At 42.0% G+C, this 20,344-nt stretch overlaps 2 protein-coding genes across 2 annotated transcripts; both read left to right on the forward strand.

The window, feature by feature from the left end:
* The first annotated feature begins 7 nt into the window (after positions 1-7).
* Positions 8-8,023, forward strand: LOC119735227 (tyrosine kinase receptor Cad96Ca-like). Its single transcript, XM_038208933.1, has 10 exons — positions 8-42; positions 264-424; positions 1,627-1,805; positions 2,689-2,890; positions 3,482-3,592; positions 4,497-4,690; positions 5,289-5,411; positions 6,162-6,273; positions 6,814-6,910; positions 7,855-8,023. Exons 1-10 carry the CDS (start codon positions 8-10, stop codon positions 8,021-8,023), a joined length of 1,383 nt encoding a protein of 460 aa, XP_038064861.1.
* Positions 8,024-10,859: 2,836 nt separating this feature from the next.
* Positions 10,860-19,844, forward strand: LOC119735228 (tetra-peptide repeat homeobox protein 1-like). The gene is made up of 2 exons (XM_038208934.1): positions 10,860-10,891; positions 19,547-19,844. Exons 1-2 carry the CDS (start codon positions 10,860-10,862, stop codon positions 19,842-19,844), a joined length of 330 nt encoding a protein of 109 aa, XP_038064862.1.
* Positions 19,845-20,344: the final 500 nt, after the last annotated feature.

The raw sequence follows: 20,344 nt of genomic DNA on the forward strand, positions 1-20,344 counted from the left end.
GACGAAAATGAGCAGCGACGACGTGGATTCGAACCAGGTATGGTTGTTTCCATAGCTCATCTCGCCACGTTCCCAATAGGCTACTCTACCTACTAACAATGCTCTTGATATCGTTGTATTGTTCTCATGAATAAACATTCTGGCCAGATCGAAATTACTGAATTATTCATGATTTGGTCCCTACCGTCCTGGGAATAAGAAATTACGCGACCGAAGTGTTTGGGGGTTCACATTGGCTATTTCACAAATGATTTGCTATTAAGCTCTGTGGTGATTAAATCTCTATTTATTTTACATATACATGTAGATAATGTTTGTATCAACCCAAACCCTTGCCAAAATGGCGGCACGTGTATCCCACAGTCCACCGGTGATTTCTATAACTGTTCCTGCCCCGCCGGTTTTAGTGGAGGGGATTGCCAAAGTGAGTACATTGTCAGATTTTAGGCTTTGCATGGTGGGGTATTTGTATCACTCATTAGTTTTAGTTTTGTTCTAAAAGAACTTGTCTTTGGTCTCAACGTTTCGGCTAGCCTGCTTTAGTCATCGTCAGGAGGACAAGTTCTTTTCAGAACTAAAAAGTACCATGCTATGAAACTAGGGACAAATATGTGCAACAGTGATTGAAATAGTAGTTACTTTTCTTGAAATTGTTCAAGGCACCAAGTAGTAGTTTTTGCAGTTTTAAAATTGGAGAAACTTCTCTTGCAATTATCTCGAAAACGGTCTTTTTTAAAAATCCACATGTCCGTCCTCTTGTGATATAGTGACGATATATAAAGTCACTCGCGTAGAATTGTGTGTTTTGAGTGGGTACTTAATATATATATTCGAATCACCATCGGTCTGTCTTTTAAAGTTCACGACATCTCCAATCAGTTCATGTTGTCTCAGATAGCAAGACTTAGTAGTAATTTTAGAAAGCTTTTGTCCTCCCACCAAAACGCTAGTTGATTCAAAAACACTAATACTGTTAGAACAGAAATAAAACACACCGATAGCTTAAATATATATATATATACATTACTTACTCACTATATTTAACCAATTTTACATGTTATCACCCACATCATTTGCATTTGTATGTCTGTTTGAAGTACTTTGTTGAGTTCTCTTATTACACATTATATTCTTCATTTTTAGCGCATTAGGTATGTTAGCCACATAGCTTGTTTTAGCCATGAAAATAATCTGGTTCCTGTTCATACATGTGTACTTACTAACCTTGGTCTTTCCACTGACTATTTATATTGCCGAGTATGATATGCATTCATGTAAAAAAATCTTGTATAATTAGTCGTCATACTCATTCTAGAAAGATCCAAATCTCTTTGCTTCCATGTTGAAAGATTTAATGTGTGATGTATCGTGATAGATTTAGGTTGAATGAAATTTATGTTGACTCCGATCGTGGAGATAACCAACTTAATGAACATGAACTCATTTTGAGTCTCTAAAGTATCGTGTCAAATACGATTCGGATTCCTGATCAACTTTGACCTTGGACTTTTAAGAATGTACTCTAACCATTCAGAAGACAAGTTTAAAAAGAAGTTAAAACCAAGATTTAAAACTTATTGAAGGTGAAATGTAATCGATTATGTTTTTTGGGTTTTTTTCCTGCAGACGCTATTGCAAACACCACGACGATCAATGTTGTTGTTGTCATTGTCGTTGTCGTCGTCGTCTTGATTGTCGTGCTGGTCATTGTCGTGGTTTGCTTTGTCAAAAGGTCACGGCGCAAGCGCAGAGGCAGCCGGCTGTCTGCAGTCGATAGAGGGCGTGGACAGGAGCTCATCCAAAAGGTGCTGGGTAGTGTCTAAAGACGTCTTATTTTGTTTTTATCTATCTTGTATTACATCCGAAAAAAAGTGATGAGAAAATCACTGGTGACTATGCAGTGTCTAAAAAGCAGCTTCTAAATAATGACAGATTCTGTCTTTTAAGCCTGACGAGAAACTCAGACAATTTTTCAGAACGAATCAACGATCCCTTTTTTACTCTTTTGGGTCAAAATAACTCTTCTGTCAAGATTTCCGGGTCAAAATGTTGGAGTTTGAGGGGTGATGTGGTCCAATAGTTACGGTGTTCGACTAGTGTGTTGTGGTACATGGGTTCGAATCCTGACGGGAACACGGTGCTTGTGCTCTCAGCTTGAGCAAGGCGCTTTACCGTTATTGCCTCGTCCTTCGGATGGGACATGAAGCCGTTGGTCCCATGTGTTAAAGAACCCACGTTAAATGAAGGGGTTTCTTGCAGTTGCTGCCATATGCCACACAGCATTTAAACCTTTTAAAAGGTGCTACATAATGGGTCTCATATTTCTCATGAACTTCATTACCTGTCTTTAATAATAGTCATATTTACCAGCGCTTTGAGTACCTAATTGTTGGTAGATACCTTTGTAAATCTAGTCAGAATGTCGAGCAATATCTTATGTGATTATGCCAAAAGTTGTCACATTTTAAATCATCCTAATTATGCCTTGTCAAGACCAGTTTCCACTTTTTGAGAATGCACATGCCAGAGTTGAAATTGGTTCGACGCTTTGCGGACTCACAACGTAAGAACGTGCATGTCGTCAACAATTTCGCCCTAGAAAGTTCGATCTGACCTTGTTATTAACTCGGAAACTGTTTAAAAGCACAATGTCCGTTCCATTTTGACGATTTTTTTACCGTCTTGCAGAAATTGTCGAATGTTTATTTGATTGACACTCTCCAAGCATCGACATCGAAATTAAATGGACCGGCCAAGGAGTTCCCGCGGGACAAACTGCACATCCTCGGCCAGTTAGGCAGCGGCTCGTTTGCTGTGGTCTACAAGGCCGAGGCAGAGGGAATCATCCGTAGGGGAACCAATACGACGGTGGCTGTCAAGATGTTGAAAGGTACGGCATTTTCATAGGCCTAAAGTACTACACAGATTTGTAGTTATTGGAGGGACTTTGATAGTCTTTCATTGACTATTAATGAGATAACGACATTTGAACAGTTGACCACTCTGCAATATAGCGGGGTCAATTTTCAGTCACAAGCACTGTGAAGAGTGTACGCGAATCAAAGGTGGGCGGAGCAGGGGTGGAATATTGCAATATCCGGACCGGTCCATTCGAGTCAAAGCAAGCTTGTCGACGATGGTTGGACAAATTTAGTCCACTTTACGCTGAAAAAGTGCGACGTCACCCTCCCCCCCCCCCCCCCCCGTTGGCAAAGTTAGGACAATGTTCACGTACGCTTAACATATGTGGCGATCACAGACTGCAATTTTTTACTGTTTACTTTTATAGAACAGTTTCACAAATTCGCGGGTACTCTACCCGAAAATGATTCACTGCCTTTCAGTAGATTATCACCAAACCAGTCACACCCAGAGTTGTGCTTATTTTTGCCTCGAAATCCTTCTTACAAAATTGCACCTCAAACAGCCTTTTTTTTCTTCACTTTTCTGACACAAAAATACTTGTTCCTCTACTGTTTAGAATGTGCTACACCCAACGATCAGAGTGATTTCAAGAAAGAGTTGCGACTGTATTCCATGTTGGACCGACATCCCAATGTCCTGTCTATGCTCGGATACTGCACTGATAAAGGTACAATTCGAATAATGTACCAAAAAGTTGCATCTCCAATTTGATGAGTTTCGATAAGTTTTGAAAATTGAAACAATACGGGTTGAAACCTGACTGCAATTATGTCTTAAAGTGGCCGACCTAGTGAGTGAGTGTACATCAGGGTGAGTCAAAAGAAAAGGAAACCCAAATGATGCCCCCTATTTCTAAAGAAGTTCTGCATCTATCGCTTTCCAGATATAGAATATGAAAGCCTCACAAATAAACTTTCTTTTCGTGAAAATAAATTAATTAAAATCGCTCATGTACTTTTACAGTTTTGGAATTTGGAACATAAACACCGTTTTTAACCTTGTCCACGGATCTCATTTATGGTATGCGTGATATTCCATTAAAAATGAAACCAGTCGTATCCTAAAATGCCATAATAATCCCATAAGTCTCTGTGGTAGCCAAGTAGAAGGCAGGACAAGACTATATAAAGCGTGCTAAGACATTATAAAGCGTGTGGCTTTTACATTGAAAGCAGCAGGTGTTTCTGAAATTAACGTTATGATAAGTGCCAATTATCATGGCTATGAGAGTGTTCTGATGTGCTTTTGATATGTGAAAAGTTTTGTTTTGCTGAAATATCACTTCCTTTGTTACTGATTCTTTCAAAAAACAATTGGAACACCCGTTTGGGTTCCCTTATTTTTTGAATCACCCTTTATTATACCCACAAAGTTAAAGTGAACTTGCCTTGACTGCCATGCTAGGCGTCTCATTTTGTGCATACTATCCGAATCAAGTTGTGAGTGAGAGCGGTTTTGACAACTCTTCGTCTATTCCTGCGAATTCACCAAAGGCGTAGCGCCCTCAGGTGGCATACATGCAGACGAGATGATTTGTACTTTTAACTAATTTTTGATGTCTTTCCCTCCAGACCCGATGTACATAATCCTGGAGTACGTTCCCTATAGAGACCTGCAGACCTACCTGCGACACATTCGGACGGGCACCGAACCCTTCTACCTGAAGAAAGAAGAGTTCAAGGAGAAGAAGGACCTGACACCGACGGAGATCCTGACTTTCGCATCTCAGGTGGTCAGGGGGATGGAGTATCTAGCATCGAAACAGGTGAGATCGCATGTAGATGTAAGGTCAATGGAGATAAATCAGTGGACAATGCGTCACTTTCAGTGTGCCTCGTTACCAAGATGCAGGATTAGTAGTTGTGCGTCCAGCTGGAGCTTTTGTGTGTAGTTAGTCATTAAGGATTATTAATCTACCAAGCAAATGCAAATTAAAAAACAACACACACAAACATTTCAACCTTAACAGACAACCCCCCCCCCTTCCCCCCTCCCCCCCCCCCAAAAAAAAAAGCAGCTTGCTTACAATACAAAAAGGCCGGTTATCAACTGAAACGCCTTGTTAATTATTTACAACTTGTTCTCAACTGATTATTTCTCACCACTTATTTTTTTTCCAATTTCTATATCATCCCCTTAGCATGATTTTGCTCTGGACGGGTCCCCTTTAACGCAGATTCACTCTCATTCTGATTGCTCTACAAACCAAACTTGTAACAATGCCTCTGTAGCATTAAGTACTGGTACTGATTTAAAAAGTTTGTCATTTTTTTGCCATATCACACAGACTCCACATTAATTCTTTCCCACACATTATCTTGGGTCCCTAGTCTGATGTAGTTTATTGTCTTGTCTTCTCACAGTGCATCCACAGGGACTTGGCGACCCGTAACATCCTCCTTGGCGAGGGATTGGTATGCAAGGTGTCTGACTTTGGACTGGCTCGAGACGTGGCCGAGAAAAGCCAGTACGAAATGCAATCACAGGTATACAACATAATTATCATTTAGTACACGCACTTTAGAGGCCACCCTCTGGTGGCTGGATCTTACTAGGAATCAGGTTGGCGCCTTGCGGCTTTCCATTGATACATCCAGAAATAGTCAGTTAAGAAAGGAAGCCAGCGCAGATTCCGAAAGTTTTAGTTGAGTAATATTCACTTCATGAAATCTCCAGAGAGGCACGTAAGTAAAAAGTAAAAAGTAAAAGAACGGCGCCTTCTGCTAATGCATCAATCACTTGCAAAAACATCAAGGGCTGTCAACTTCATAAGGCCTAATTTCCACATTGTGTTCTATAAAATCCAATCAAAGAGAGGTTCTACTTCACATTTGTGCGACCATAATTACTGCTTGGAATCCAATGAGAGTGAACCACATATCATCTCTTGAGGAGTTTCCCAGGAGAGATGCAAGATTTTGTTTGCGGTGACTATACTCAAGAAACAGTAGTGTGATTAACATGCTAACAACCTTGTATTGAATCTCCCTCGATCCAAGTGAGACGTGATAACCACCAGATTACAAACCTATTCAAAATCACTCGTCGCATCATCACAATAGATCCTAGTCACATCATGGCGAAACCGAAAACTATAGGAGGCCAGGGAGGGCAACAACAAACAATTTGAGAGAAAACATAAGATCATCAACATCAGCACTTGAACACTCGTTCTTTCTGAAAACCAAGGTATGGAAACGATCTTCATCAGACTGTTGTTTATTTGTACTCATCAGGGCAGGGTACCAGTTCGTTGGATGGCTCCTGAGTCACTGATTAGTAATATGTACACGAGCAAGAGTGACGTATGGTCTTTTGGTGTTCTTCTGTGGGAACTGGTTACGTTAGGTGAGTCGGAAACTCCGTTAAGTTTAGAAGTGTATTTGGGAGGCTCCTTTCTCATGTCTTGATACCGCTGTCATTATGACATTAGGACTGCTATGAAATCCTGTCTGTTTACCTTATATGAACTCGAACCGTCGCATGTGACTTACCACTGTCATTATCATGTTCACTTACGCATAAGCAGTACGACAAAAAAGTTCGTATTTTAGGAGTCTAACTTGTTCACTTAACCGCACCCAACAATTTGTTTCTGGCCAAATGTGGGCATCCTCAATGAGTGACTAGATTTTAGGGGTATAAAAAGTATAGGCCTGTTAATCACGTATTTAACTGAAGCACATTTTCAGATAGTAACTCAATGCCATTTTGAAAATGTATGGTTATAAAACGGTATCTTTGATTATAGCAAAACGCAAACTGACGTCACTATACCTTAAATTCACGACTGCTTCACCCCAAATTGCCCCAATATGGGGTTGTGACAGATCGATCAATAACTATTGCCTGACTCTGTACTCACGTTCTGTATCACCTTTTCATCAGGATCGCATCCATACCCCGGCATGTCATCGCAAAAGGTCATCGATGAAATAAAGCAGGGCTACCGACTACCTAAACCAGAGCATTGTAGCGACGACATGTAAGTCTAATTGGGTCGATCTGGGTCAGTAACTCCTTAATTATCTGCAATTGGTTGCCATTTTTTGTAGCTATTAAAAATACTCAGAGCAAGGCACTTTGCGCCATATATTGCTTCTTGCCACTGCAGTTTCTAAATACTTCACTGGCTTCCATCATTTAACGTACGGACCGTGCTCAAGACAACACTCAACATGTACAAAACCGTGCCCAACAAGTTCCCATACATTTCCGATGTTGTGGGCCTCAGCAAACCTGAACGGCAAGGTCTCCCCTGGGAAGTCAATTTGCTCATCCCTCGCACCACCACGAATAAAGGGAACCGTGCCTTCTCCGTTGCAGGGCCAAAAACATGGAACTCTATCCCCATCACCATCGGGGATGCATCACCTCTTGAACAGTTCAAGGGACTCGTAAAGAACACATTTGTTTTGATTTAATTTGTTTCCAATTCTGTTGATTTGTTTACAGCGTTTTGAATCCTTTCATTGGCAAAGACGCTTTGTAAATACCTGTTATTATTATCATTATCGTCAGCATGGGGTTGGTATTAATCGTATGTAGCATATTATTGTATCTGATTAAATGCGATTATGTGGCATTTGCAGGCCAGTGCACAAACAGGGAGAAAATTGCGGAGAAAAAAATGTGTTGGAAATATTTTAGTAAAAATGATAGTTCTCAGAGGATTGAAGGCTGGTTAGTAGATGTTTCGGTCTGTATGCTCCATTTATCATTAGAAACAGGACCAACTATTCGATGACAGTCAGTATATTGACCCAAAACAAAATCGAGATTTCACCTCAGGTTCTTCTGAAAACCAACAATCGACACAATTCAGTTCTTTCCTCACCAGTGTTTCCATCTTCCGTTTCTGCTATTATATCGTTATCATCAGGGATCAATTTTCATGTCTCTACACACTGAAATATATTTCTATTGCAGATACCAGATAATGATGGACTGCTGGCAGGAGAAACCTGAAGACAGGCCGGATTTCGCTGGTCTTCACACCACCATAGACGACATCCTTGCAGATGCAGCGGTGGGTATTCAGTTTCCAAGCAGGTGTACTGATCACCTGTCATTTTATTTCTCATATTTTCTGCCATAAGCATTCTGTCGCTGTATACAACCCTGATCGCACTCAGGAAAGTCATTCTTGTTATTACGACCGATCATGTTGCAACTTTTCTACTTCATGATCGACACACTGCAATGATTTATCAAAGTTTGGGCTTACTTCGTTGTTTATAAGCAGTATTTACGACAAGAACAAATACAATTTGAAAGGCATGTAACTATACGCGGACTCATCCTAATTCACGCTCGAAATGGAAGAAAAAACAACTTAATTACTATAAAGCTACTGATCAAGTTGCACAAAACAACGTTGAAAGCATGATACTTGCGTTTTTCCTAAATGTGATCTACATAATTTTTATCCGAAAACCTTACTTGGTTTAAAGATCTTTCTGGTACTAAACAACCCGCAAAAATAGTTGATCTCCAATGACATTTTTGAATAAAGAGTGCTATTTACGAAGTTGTGTTTCGTAATCAAATAATAGTGTGCACGGTTTTCACTCTTTCAACAAGTTTAATATTCACTGCGCCTATATGGTTTGCTTTTTTCGTGGTTCAATACTTATTTTTCGTTTATTTACAGGGTTATCTGGAGATGGGAAATCTTAATCCAGAAGATTACGTGTACCTGAAACCTGGCCAAGGTTCGAACAGCATCACTTGCTCACTCACTCGTTCGGCAACAGGCAGCATCGAGTGAGTGATCGCGTACAATCACTACAAGCGTCACAGCTGTGCAAAAGACTGCAGGTTCAGTGTTTATTGCACTAAAGCAAGTTCGAGCGAGAATCGTCGTTAACCATAGTTCAACCGTCTTTCTCAGATGTACCTTAGGCCTGGAATAGTTGAACTAATCTAGCCGACTATTGGCAACCCGATCCCGAGCTGGTTCTCGCGTTTGTTCTGATTTCTACGCTATATGTACATAACGGTCGACACCTGTTAAGTTGCAGGACCAGATAAATTGCCGAGTGTATTAGGCAATTATTAATCCTCATATTTTTTTTAGGAAGGGAGAAGCTCATTAAATGGATTGTCTTAGCAGAGCCGATCAATTTACATTAACTTCGAGATATATAATTTTCTTTGGTGATGTGCTTAGCCGGTTTTAAAAAGTATGTTTAAGACCGCTTTAAAGTCTATATGGATGTTGATTTGTATCAACTATTTCGAACATGGGTCTAAATTCTTGACAAAATTGACGGTAACTGCTTGGTTGTACCGGTGGACGTATGTAACATATCGTGAAATCATCATTACTTTGTATCAGTGATTTTTTTCGAATTACGAACTAAACTTGCAGGTATTGCAATACCTAAATTGGTTTTGCTATTGTCATTTCTTCGTCCCTGTGTAGTTGATGAAGTCTTTCTCGTCCCAGTGAAAGGTACAAAAAAGTGCTTCACCTTTTTGTCGATTGGCGGAATATTACACTCCTCTTCCCTATAATGAAACCTGTCCTATTAAAGCTTTAACTTATGTGAAGCAAGTTATGGATCAATTTCAAAATCTTTAGCACAACTGTTAAAAAAATCACTTTATCCAGGCCGAATCGAAAACTGTTATATGTTTTTAAAAAAACTTTTGCAACTTACAAGTTACAACAAATAACAAACGTGATAAACTTTTAAGTACAGGGGTGGACTACCCTGACTTGCAACAAACTGCACTGAGGATCATTCTGCCTCAGATGTGTGCAGCTGTACTTAACCTATGTGAACATGCAGATTAAGTGTTTGTAAATCCATAGCGGTCAGGTGCATTCCTGATGCGTATTTCCTGTCAGCTGGTGGAACAGGCTGCGGTTCAGGTTCGGCCGATGCTTGTGGTTCTGGCTGGTCGTTGGTTGCTGGAGGGATGACATTTTCCACGGCGGGTTGTTCTGGAAGTGGGACGGCGATAGCAGAGCCGAAGTCAATGTCGTCGGCCAGATTGTGTGACTCGTGATGTGGTTCATGTGGTATGCTCTCTTGTTTGCGAAGATGATCAACATGTCGTTTGATCTCGCAACCATTGTGAACTAAGCGGATTTTGAAGGAGACTGGACCAGCATAGCCTGTAATGGTGCCTGGTAGCCATAAGTAGCCAGTCTCAGTGAAGTTGCGAACTAGGACTGTGTCACCAATCTCAAACACACGTGTCTTGGCGTGCTTGTCGTGATGATGTTTCCGTTTTTCCTGTTGTTTGATGACACGCTGAGCTACATCAGGGCGAAGCTGATCAAGGTGGGAGCGTAAGCGTCGACCCATCAGCATTTCCGCCGTTAGCTTATAGTCCCCGCAGATTCTCACGGAAGACTTGTCTGACTTGAGGACTGGAACTACAGGCGCTGCCCACTCGGAGAACTCAACCGGTTCGATGATTCCTGCAGCTTGCAGACGGTCAAGTTCATTGTCCACCAATGTTCGCATGGCGTACGGTACTACGCGTGCTTTTCAGAATCGTGGTCGGACGTCCTTGTCGACGTAGATCTTTGCGGTTGTTCCCTTCATGGTACCCAACTCATCCTTAAACACTGCAGAATGAGTTTTGAGTACTTCCTCAACGCTAGTAGTAGCAGTCGTGTGCAGAATGTTGATTTGCTGCCAGTCAAGTTTAATTTCTTGAAGCCAGTTTCGTCCAAGAAGGTTTGGTCCATCGCCTTTAACAACGAGTAGCGAAGGTTGAACATCCTTGCGTTGTAGTCAACTTCCACATTAAAGTTTCCGAGAACTGAAACTTGTTCCTCGGTGTAGGTGCGGAGTTTGAGTTTTGTCTTTTGCAGGTTCGCGTTTGGCCACCGTGACTTGAATGTCTGTTCTGATACAAGCGAAAGCGCTGCTCCGGTGTCAACCTCCATGACGAGGTCGTTGTTGTCAACGGACATGGTGACTTTGATTGCCTTCATGCCCGGGCGGTCAGTGGAACATCCGAAGAGCGAGTACACAGGGGTGTGTTCATGTCAACATCAGACGCATTTTCATCGCTTTCAGTGAAATTACTGTCAACAACGGCACTCATTTGCTTGACATGTGATGTTTTTCTCCTGTATCATATGTTGTAAAAGCCGTGTACCTTCCACATTAATGCCAATGCAAATTAGGGCGCATTTGGTGCGCTACACAGGGTGGATAAAAAAAACCACGAAATCGAGATAATATTGCTAATTGGGACAGAAGTAGGGCACATGTGAATCAAAGGGAGATATCCTATGTTAGGGTTGCATCTCCTCTTTAAAATGACACCCTGATCATGTCCTTACCTTCACGGTTGACTGAGCAGTGACCAATTTTATACAAGGCTGTATTTACAGGCTTGCGCCACTTTTCATGGCGATTACTTTTTGTCCTCACCTGCCTTAATTGGCAACCATAGCCTTTCACTCTTTGACAAATGACACCAAAAAAAAACACAATTGGAAAAGCGGTGCAAGCCTCTAAATTGTCAACCGGAGGGGTGGGGCGGCAGGTGTGTCATGGGGGTGGGGTGGGTAAATATCACCCACCCTCCCAAGAAAAAAATGATAAATTAAGAACATACTATAGAAAATACAAGGATTTGTGGAGGACGTGCTTTGCCCCCCAAAAAGAAAGTTCTGATTAACTTTTTGTGAAGGAAGAAATTCAAGACAGTATACATTAATGTCAAGAACATTTTATAATATTTAGGGTTGTTTAAGTAACATGTAGCTTCGATTAAAACACAAATGAACATCCAGCACGAGGCGGTTTTCAACAATGACCTTTGTAGCTTATAATGGATGCTGTAGAATTACAGTGGACAAATACTTGTTCACCATTAATTATTTACTGTAATTAAAGAATAAAAATATATTCTCTGTTCTTTTGGATGATTTTCACGGAGTTTTTTGCTGTAAGCCGTTGTTAAACAACATCATTTACAAGGTTATATGGACGTTAAAGGTAGTACATGTATACAAGATTTGCAGTTGCCATTATTTTCTGAATTTGGGAATAGTCATTTATAGAACATATCGTTTCACTGACGTGTTTAATGTTTTGTGTTATAGACAAAACAAGCGAAAACACAAATGGTTTTCAACCATCACGCTGCAGCTTTCTGAATGCGTTTTGCTAGTAAACTCCAATGGAAATAAAATCCGAGTGTACCGAACGTACGCAAGAGGTCAATAGGTGGCTTATTTGAAGAAAAAAAAATCATCCAATGAACGTTTGTTCGGAAGATCTTTGCACAATGAATTTACAAATCTTAAAATTAACATCATACCGGGCGAAACGATTTCACAGAATGATTGGTGCTATTATTAACCAAGCTAGCTGTTTCATTATAATTTCAAAATTTCATTTTGAGATTTGTGCAAATGTTGTCAACTGCCTTTTAGGGTAGTTTAGTAAATTAACACTGTGGCATCATTGTTATATTTTTTTTAAAAATGAGATTTGTAATATATTATGTAAAACAAAAATAATTGCTCATGACAAGCAAGACTGTGTGATTACTGGCCAACACTTAGAAAAAATTGAAATTGGAACTTGATATCTGAAGTTTATTCCATGTCGAGTATAACCTTATTCTAGTAAAAATGAAATGCACATTTTAGTTATTTCGACAATAACCGAGACTCGCGTCAAAATACAAAATACGACTATTGCTTTATTTCATAAACATTCACACTTTAGGCTGTACAAAAACTTAAAATGTATTAGTCAGTAATCATCATTGTCTTGAAAACTGGATGCAAAAATGCAGTTGGTTCACTTTCTTAAAAAAAAATACCACTAAGCACCGTGTTCCTATTATTACAGAAATGTCTCTGAAATGGCTTGAATGTTAATCCTCGGGTTAAATTTTTTTAACGTGGCTTGGTCAAAACGAGAAATTATTGACGAACAATAAAATCCAGTTTTAAAACCAATCCGACCTGGTTTTTTTTCTTCTTTTTATGCACGCGTGTTTTCTTCTTGAATACTTATTCTCATGCGCGCCATGCCTATTGTGTTTGACATGAAAGTGAACCCACTGCAAGTTTGCATCAAGATCGAATGACAGTGGGGCTCAGTGATGCACGACCCTGGAAATGTAAACAAGGTATCATTGAAAAGCATAGAGATAACGCTTTTAGATGACACCAGTTTTATAGGCAGTAAACATTTAGCCTGTCCATACTGGTTCTTCAAATCTTGTGTTGACACAGCGTGGTGCTGGTACCTCGGATTAATCCGTAACGCACCGTACCGTTGTGAAGGCAACGTAACATATTATACATATTACTTTGGCGGTTTTTCCCCAATTCTGCACTTTGTTTTCTAGTTAGGAAATTCAGGACAGGGTCGGCAGCATAGGTCGGAGGCCAAAAAATGGTTGGTCGGAATTGAGAAACCACAGGATTAGAAAGCGACGCGCTAAGGACTATAGTAATACAAATTATTAATTTCGTAAGGACGCCTACGATTGGTTGTCACAGTTTCGCCTTGGCTGTGGAAGTCAACCTGAACGTCAATTTCATGTATAGCAACGTATGCCTCAGCATTGCTGGCCCAAAGTGCTCTTTTAAATGGTGATTAGAGATATTGCTACCGCTGTAGAACATTCGCGCACTCGCGATCCTTTACACATATTTATCAGCCAACGATGCGGATAGAAATACTACCATCAGACATCACAAACATGGCTGGGCCGTTGAAGGTATCACGTTATGGCTGGGACGTCTACATTTGCCGTCTGTTGCTCCCGGTGATGTTTGTCTGCTGTTGCTTTCAACAAGGTAGCTGCGATCTTGCAGGTAGGTAAATCAAACAAACAATGATATGATTTTCGCACCGGGGCGGAGAAAAACGGGTTAAAATGTGCAATGCAATTCCTACAACTTTGTTTCTAAGTCCCGTAAGAATTGCATGAAAAGTGCAAAACAAGTCTTTGTCTTGATATATTGCACTTTTATTAAAACCGGAATTAAAAGTCAAGCGGCTTCGGGCTCTCACTGCTCTGGAATTAATGTTGTCCAAGGTAATTTTTTTTTCAGTATTATAAAAAAAATCCTTTAACCTTAAATCGCTTTTAATGTGATAGCCTTATAATGTCATGAAGTCACATTTTTCCAAGTTTTTGTACTATTATGGTTACACCAGGTTTCATTTTTCATCCCTCAACCCGTTTCAAAGAAATTAGTTTTATTTTCAATTTCATTTTGAGAAATAAATTTAATACATAAAGAAGTCAAAATGACGTCACGGTAATATAATGTACGCTACGATTTCCAAGTTAATGATATGAGCCTTTTTTATCAATAGTTATCCGCTCGGGTGGAACCGTTATCCAACATAATAGTAATACGCCCATGCGAAATAGCATTCAGCCCGATCGGATTACTATTCCACCTGGACAGAAGAGTCGGCCGGGATAATTGTTTAGGCTTCCACATAAATCGCCCAGGTTTTTGCCGCATTATAATGTCAGCGCCTATCAAATCAGCGTTTCAAGAAGCCAATGTAAGGGGTATTAACGGTATTCTTCTCTAGTCTTCTTCATCACATTGCTTTTTTACATGTACATGCATACTGTTTTTTTTCACCTACGAAGGAGAAGAGACGTCAAAATTAAACCGGGCCATATAGGGTCCCGCAAGACAAGATAAAAGATGCCGTATTTGTGGTTCTTGTGCATACAAGCCTTTTCTTTTCTATTCATCTGTTTTATAGGGAAAGGGCGTTAATGCCTCGCTATTAGAATGTTGCTGGTTGGAATAGGATGTTACAACTGATAATGTAATAACCAACGGATAATGAATCAAATTAGGTTTTGCCCTGCATCGACGGGCAAAACCTAATTTGATTTATATCACCCCGACGCAAAATTCCATCTTACAACGGATAATGATCACCGACCGGTTATGACCGATAATGTATCAACAATCAACTGATAGTGCAGTACATTTTTACTACACTGTCGGTCAATTTCTGTTACATTATCGGTTAGTGATACAGCATCGGTCAATTTGTGTGACATTATCGGATGGTGATACATTATCCGTTGGTTGTTACATTATCAGTTGTAACATAGAATTATTAGTGTCCAGTGCACCTATTCATTCGATGTACAAAGTGTCAGAATAGCAAACGACGAGAGCGCTGTAAAGAGCGGCTACGTCCTCACGCATCAAACCTGTTAGCAGATGAAGGCTTGTTCACACATAATCATGATAAGAGGAGGCAGGGTAATTGGGAAAAGTTATCAGTTTGTAGGTGCAAGCAGAAAATAAAACCGATGGCTACTTTGGAACCATTGTGACAAAATATGCAATCTGCATTTTCTGGTGGTTGAAAAGTTGATGGCCACTCTTGAACCACCGTGGCCACAAAAAAAGGAAACCATAGCATTGCGTTTATTGTGTTACAAACGTTAAAATAATCGGGACGAAAACTACTTCATTGGACGTTGTGAATTGTTTTATGTCTGAACAGGAGAAGAAACATAACATTCAGCTTCCCCATTAAAATATGTCTTTACAACTGAGTTAAAAATGCTTCTTTTAGATAAATGTCAGTACCTGTTATGTACACGTATTGTGTTACAAACGCCATAGTGAATGAGACGAAAACTATTTCATTGAACATTGCCTAGTTGTTAATCTTTTTTTTGTCTGAACAGGAACAGAAACATAACATTCAGCCTCCCCAGGAAAATCGCTTTAGTTGCGAACAAATGCTTTTTTATGATAAAATGTCACTACCTGCATTTAATATGTACACGTACACGTTATTTCCCACCTTTCCGGTCTGGTGACGACAGCAGTTAAAATGTGCAAACCGAATACTGATTGTTTTAGAGGTGGGAGAAAAAGCCCAGATGAATTATCTGAGGAAAGCCCACGTTCAGCTAGGTTAAACCATGGGCTCAATTGAGCCATGGGGTCAGTTGAGCCACCCCTCTATCTGGCCTTTGAGTTGGGACAGCATTAAAATACTGCCCTCTGTTTTGCCCTCCTTCATTAATTCCTTTTTGATGTGCATTAATGGCCACTTTTGTTAGAATGTGCACAGGGTGGGAAGTTGAGCTAATTTATAATGTTGTTTTCGTTGTACAAAATCATGCTATATTTGAATTTGCTTAATATTTAATATTTGCTTGAAATATAATATATGGCTTGAAAATGTTCGTTGATTACATTGGCCTTAAGACAGAATATTTATAACTTCCGACCATGTGACATCTTAGACTCCAGGCAAATTGAACCGAAAATGGCGCAACTTGCGCCACTCGCAGTCTGCACTATTGTTTTAAAATACGTTCCAAAACAAAATATAACGGACTTTTACCACAATGTTTATTGCAAAATGGTTTGGTTGACTTAAAGAAAAATAATTCTTCTCGTCATCAGAAACCGATATTTGGACAGCTAGTTTCTTTTTTCGATTACACCAAAGAAATTGTGCAAGGTCACTTTCAATTTTCGAATAGCGTGAAAATCCAGAAATATACGTTCAGAACGGAATATACTTAGGCGAGCCATCAGATAACAGACCGTTCGGGTACCGGGTCCGGTATGCTAATTTCTTTCACCCCAATCGGTACGAAGCCAGAAGCCACCCGGTCACTGAAGCGTGACGCCCCAATCCGTCCAAACTGGTGAATCAGGGTTTCACAATAGGCAACATAAATTGAAGTCTGGCCATTGTTGGAGGATTATTCAGCCCAGCGGCAACTTCTATGAAGCTCATCACAGTCATTGTTGCCTACTGGAGGATTAGCGCGTCGCAAATTGATTCCTTTGTGATGAGCCAGAGCCATGGTGCAGAAGCCTGGTGGAGTTAATCCAGGCCGATCGTTTCCATGCAAGATCCCAATCCCTTCAACATACTGGGCGGGCTCAACCCCGAACGGTCCGGGGAGGGATTCTAATTTGAGGGCTCGCCTTATTTGTTGACAAAATTGTGTACATGCATGTAGATGTACAATGCGCATAGTACAATGTACACACATGTACATTCACCCACCTGCCCCATGGTAATTGTATGCAAAACCTCTAGGGGTGCATGTGCACTGTTTTGTTGGCCATGTAAAATTTAAGGATGAATTCTATTTTGTGGTCTTGTCGAAATTGGAGTTTACGTTTCGAGTCGATTTTTCTAGTTTGCATTTACTTTTTGAGCTTTCAGTTGAATTTGTCAGTCAATGTTGCAGCTTTTTACCCCTTGAAAGAGTAGCAACTCATGTTTTTAAAAGAAGTTAAGTCCAAAACGTCATAGATTGCACCACATTCAGATGTCGTTGGGGGGGGGGGGTCGCGTCAGAGGGAGGTAGAAGGCATGTGCTTTTGGTTTTTTTGAGGGGGGGTTCACGACTTTCGAATATTATGGGTTTTTTTTATATTTCCAGCAAGACCTCCATAGAAGGAAAGGATAAAATACCTTGGCTATTGTCCATTGTAAGTTGTTATCAAATCCCTGATTTATTTTCAGCCCTACCTATTCATCGGAAACATACATCACAGAGCACCGTATGGTCGCCTCATGAATCTTATCAGGCCATCGATGGACAGACGTATACCTTCTCGCGCACAGGTAAGAGCAATGAGAAATACGTCTGCATTTGCTATGACCCCATGTCATCATCTACTTCGTTTCTCTAGTCACCTTCGGCATTCTCGAAATCAATGACACAGTACCAACACTTCCTCCTGCTGCTTCCAATCTAATCTAATCTAATTTAATCCTGCAACATTTCCCAAAGGACGTTGGCTCCACCAGTTTTCGCTCCCTACTCATGTTTGTCTTGCGCTCTGCGGTGTTCCAGGTAGAAGGCGCTGTTTATTGATGTGATTTTCCCATCTCTTCCTTGGCCTATCCCGTCTATTTTTCCCAGTCAGGACTCGTTTGGAAACTCTGCTGTTTGCTGTTTGCCATCCTCGATACGTTACCAAACCAGGCAAGTTGGATTTATTTATATGAATAAGGTGATTAACTCCGGTGGATTGCCGGCAGCCGAAATTCTGCTCCACACCTCGTCATTTCGCACCTTGTCTTGGCAAGAGATGTTCAGGGTTTTGCGATAGGAGTGCATCTTTTTCAGCCGTCTTGAAAGTCCAAGCTGCTGAGCCATATAGGAGAACAGAATGGACGAGTGCATTTACAAGACGCAGCTTCGTTTTCTGTGAGACATCTTTGTCTTTCCAAAACCTCTTAATACACATTTAACAAAATGGCCGACTGCAGGGTTGTCAATGCGGATGGGGTGGGCAAAATGTTCCACTCCCGCCCACCCTCGAAGCAGTAAACTGAGAATAGGCTGGAGAAGGTACACGGATTTGTTCTCCCCCACCAAAGAAAAAATTATGGCTACGCCCATGGCTACTTCCCTTCAACCAATCTCCATTCCTATCCCCCTCCCTATTCCCATCCCCATCCCCATCCCCATCCCCATCCCTCTCCCTATCCCCATCCCCATCCCTATCCCCATCCCCATCCTCATCCCAATCCCCATCCCTATCCCAATCCCAATCCCCATCCCCATCCCATCCCTATCCCCTTCCCTTCCCCATCCCCATCCCCATCCCCATCCCCATCCCCATCCATTTCCCCATCCCTATCCCAATCTCCATCCACATTTCCATCTCCACCCCCATCTCCATTCCTATGCCCATCCCTATCCCAATCCCATCCCCATTTCCATCCCTATCCCCCTCCCTACCCCATCCCCATCCCCATCCCCATCCTCATCCATATCCCTACCCCCATCCCCATTCCCATCCCCATCCCCATCCCCATCCCTATCCCCATCCCCATCCCCATCCCTATCCCTACCCCCATCCCCATCCCCATCCCCATCCCAATCCCAATCCCCATCCCCATCCCCATCCCCATCCTCATCCCTACCCCTACTCCCATCCCAATTCCCCTCCCCATCCCCATCCCCATCCCCATCTCTATCCCCATCCCTATCCCTATCCCCATCCCCATCCCTATCCCCATCCCCATCCCCATCCCCATCCCCATCCCCATCCCCATCCCCATCCCCATCCCCATCCCTATCCCTATCCCCACCCCATCCCTATCCCCATCCCTATCCCTAACCTCATCCCCATCCCCATCCCTATCCCCATCCCCATCCCCATCCCCATCCCTATACCCATCTCCATCCCCATCCCCATCCCCATTTTCATCCCTATCCCAATCCCCATCCCCATCCCTATCTCTAGCCCAATCCCCATCCCCATCCTCATCCCCATCCCCATCCCCATTTTCATCCCTATCCCAATCCCCATCCCCATCCCCATTTTCATCCCTATCCCAATCCCCATCCCCATTCCCATTCCTATCCCTAGCCCCATCCCCATCCCCATCCCTATACCGATCCCCATCCCCATTTTCATCCCTATCCCAATACCCATCCTCATCCCCATCGCCATCGCCATCGCCATCCCCACCTCCATCCCCATCCCCATCCCCATCCTCATTTTCATCCCTATCCCAATCCCCATCCCCATCCCCATCCCTATCCCTAGCCCAATCCCCATCCCCATCCCTATACCCATCCCCATCCCCATTTTCATCCCTATCCCAATCCCCATCCCCATTCCCATCCCTATCCCTAGCCCCATCCCCATCCCCATCCCTATACCGATACCCATCCCCATTTTCATCCCTATCCCCATCGCCATCGCCATCGCCATCGCCATCCCCACCTCCATCCCCATCCCCATCCCCATACCCATACCCATCCCCATCCCTATTCCCATCCCCACCTCCATCCCCATCCCCATACTAATTGCTCTCACTCCTGTGCCCCTTCCCTCCCATGCTGTCCCTGTGTCCATCCTCATGCCCACCCTCCCCTTCCTAATCCCCTGCCCTTGCCTCTCCGACCGCTCGGATTTAATTATAATTTACTGATTTCGTCCCGTGTGGATCTAATAAATCGCTGGAGATTCCGCCGTGTGTCGATGTAGACGCCGCCATCTTTAAATGTATCTCTGTAAACAAACTGCTCACAATAACCTGCAGCAGACCCCGGCGAGACGGAAACAAACTAGGGTCAGAGGTTATACGATATAAATTGTGTAGACAAGGCACACGTCATGGGGATACCCTGTTTATTCACGACGACGTAAACCGAGCCGCTGCCAGCGGCTTTCCGTACGACTTGTACAATTGTTGTGTGCTGCTGTCAGCGGCTCGCCGTAGCGAAAGAGTTGATGTGTCAGCTCATGGCAGTAAGCCAGTGAGCAAACTTTTCTCTCAAATGTCTTCAATGAACAAATGTTTGGGCTCATAATTTCAGCAGAAAAAAAACACATAAAATGGACAATGTCTTACTGAAAGAACACCACTGCAAAATCACCCTTTGTTGTCTGGAAAAGCATGGAAAATTTGAAACGTTGAGAGAGGTGCTC

This window comes from Patiria miniata, unplaced genomic scaffold (genome assembly GCF_015706575.1).
Source record: "Patiria miniata isolate m_02_andy unplaced genomic scaffold, ASM1570657v1 HiC_scaffold_29, whole genome shotgun sequence".
NCBI lineage: Eukaryota > Metazoa > Echinodermata > Asteroidea > Valvatida > Asterinidae > Patiria > Patiria miniata.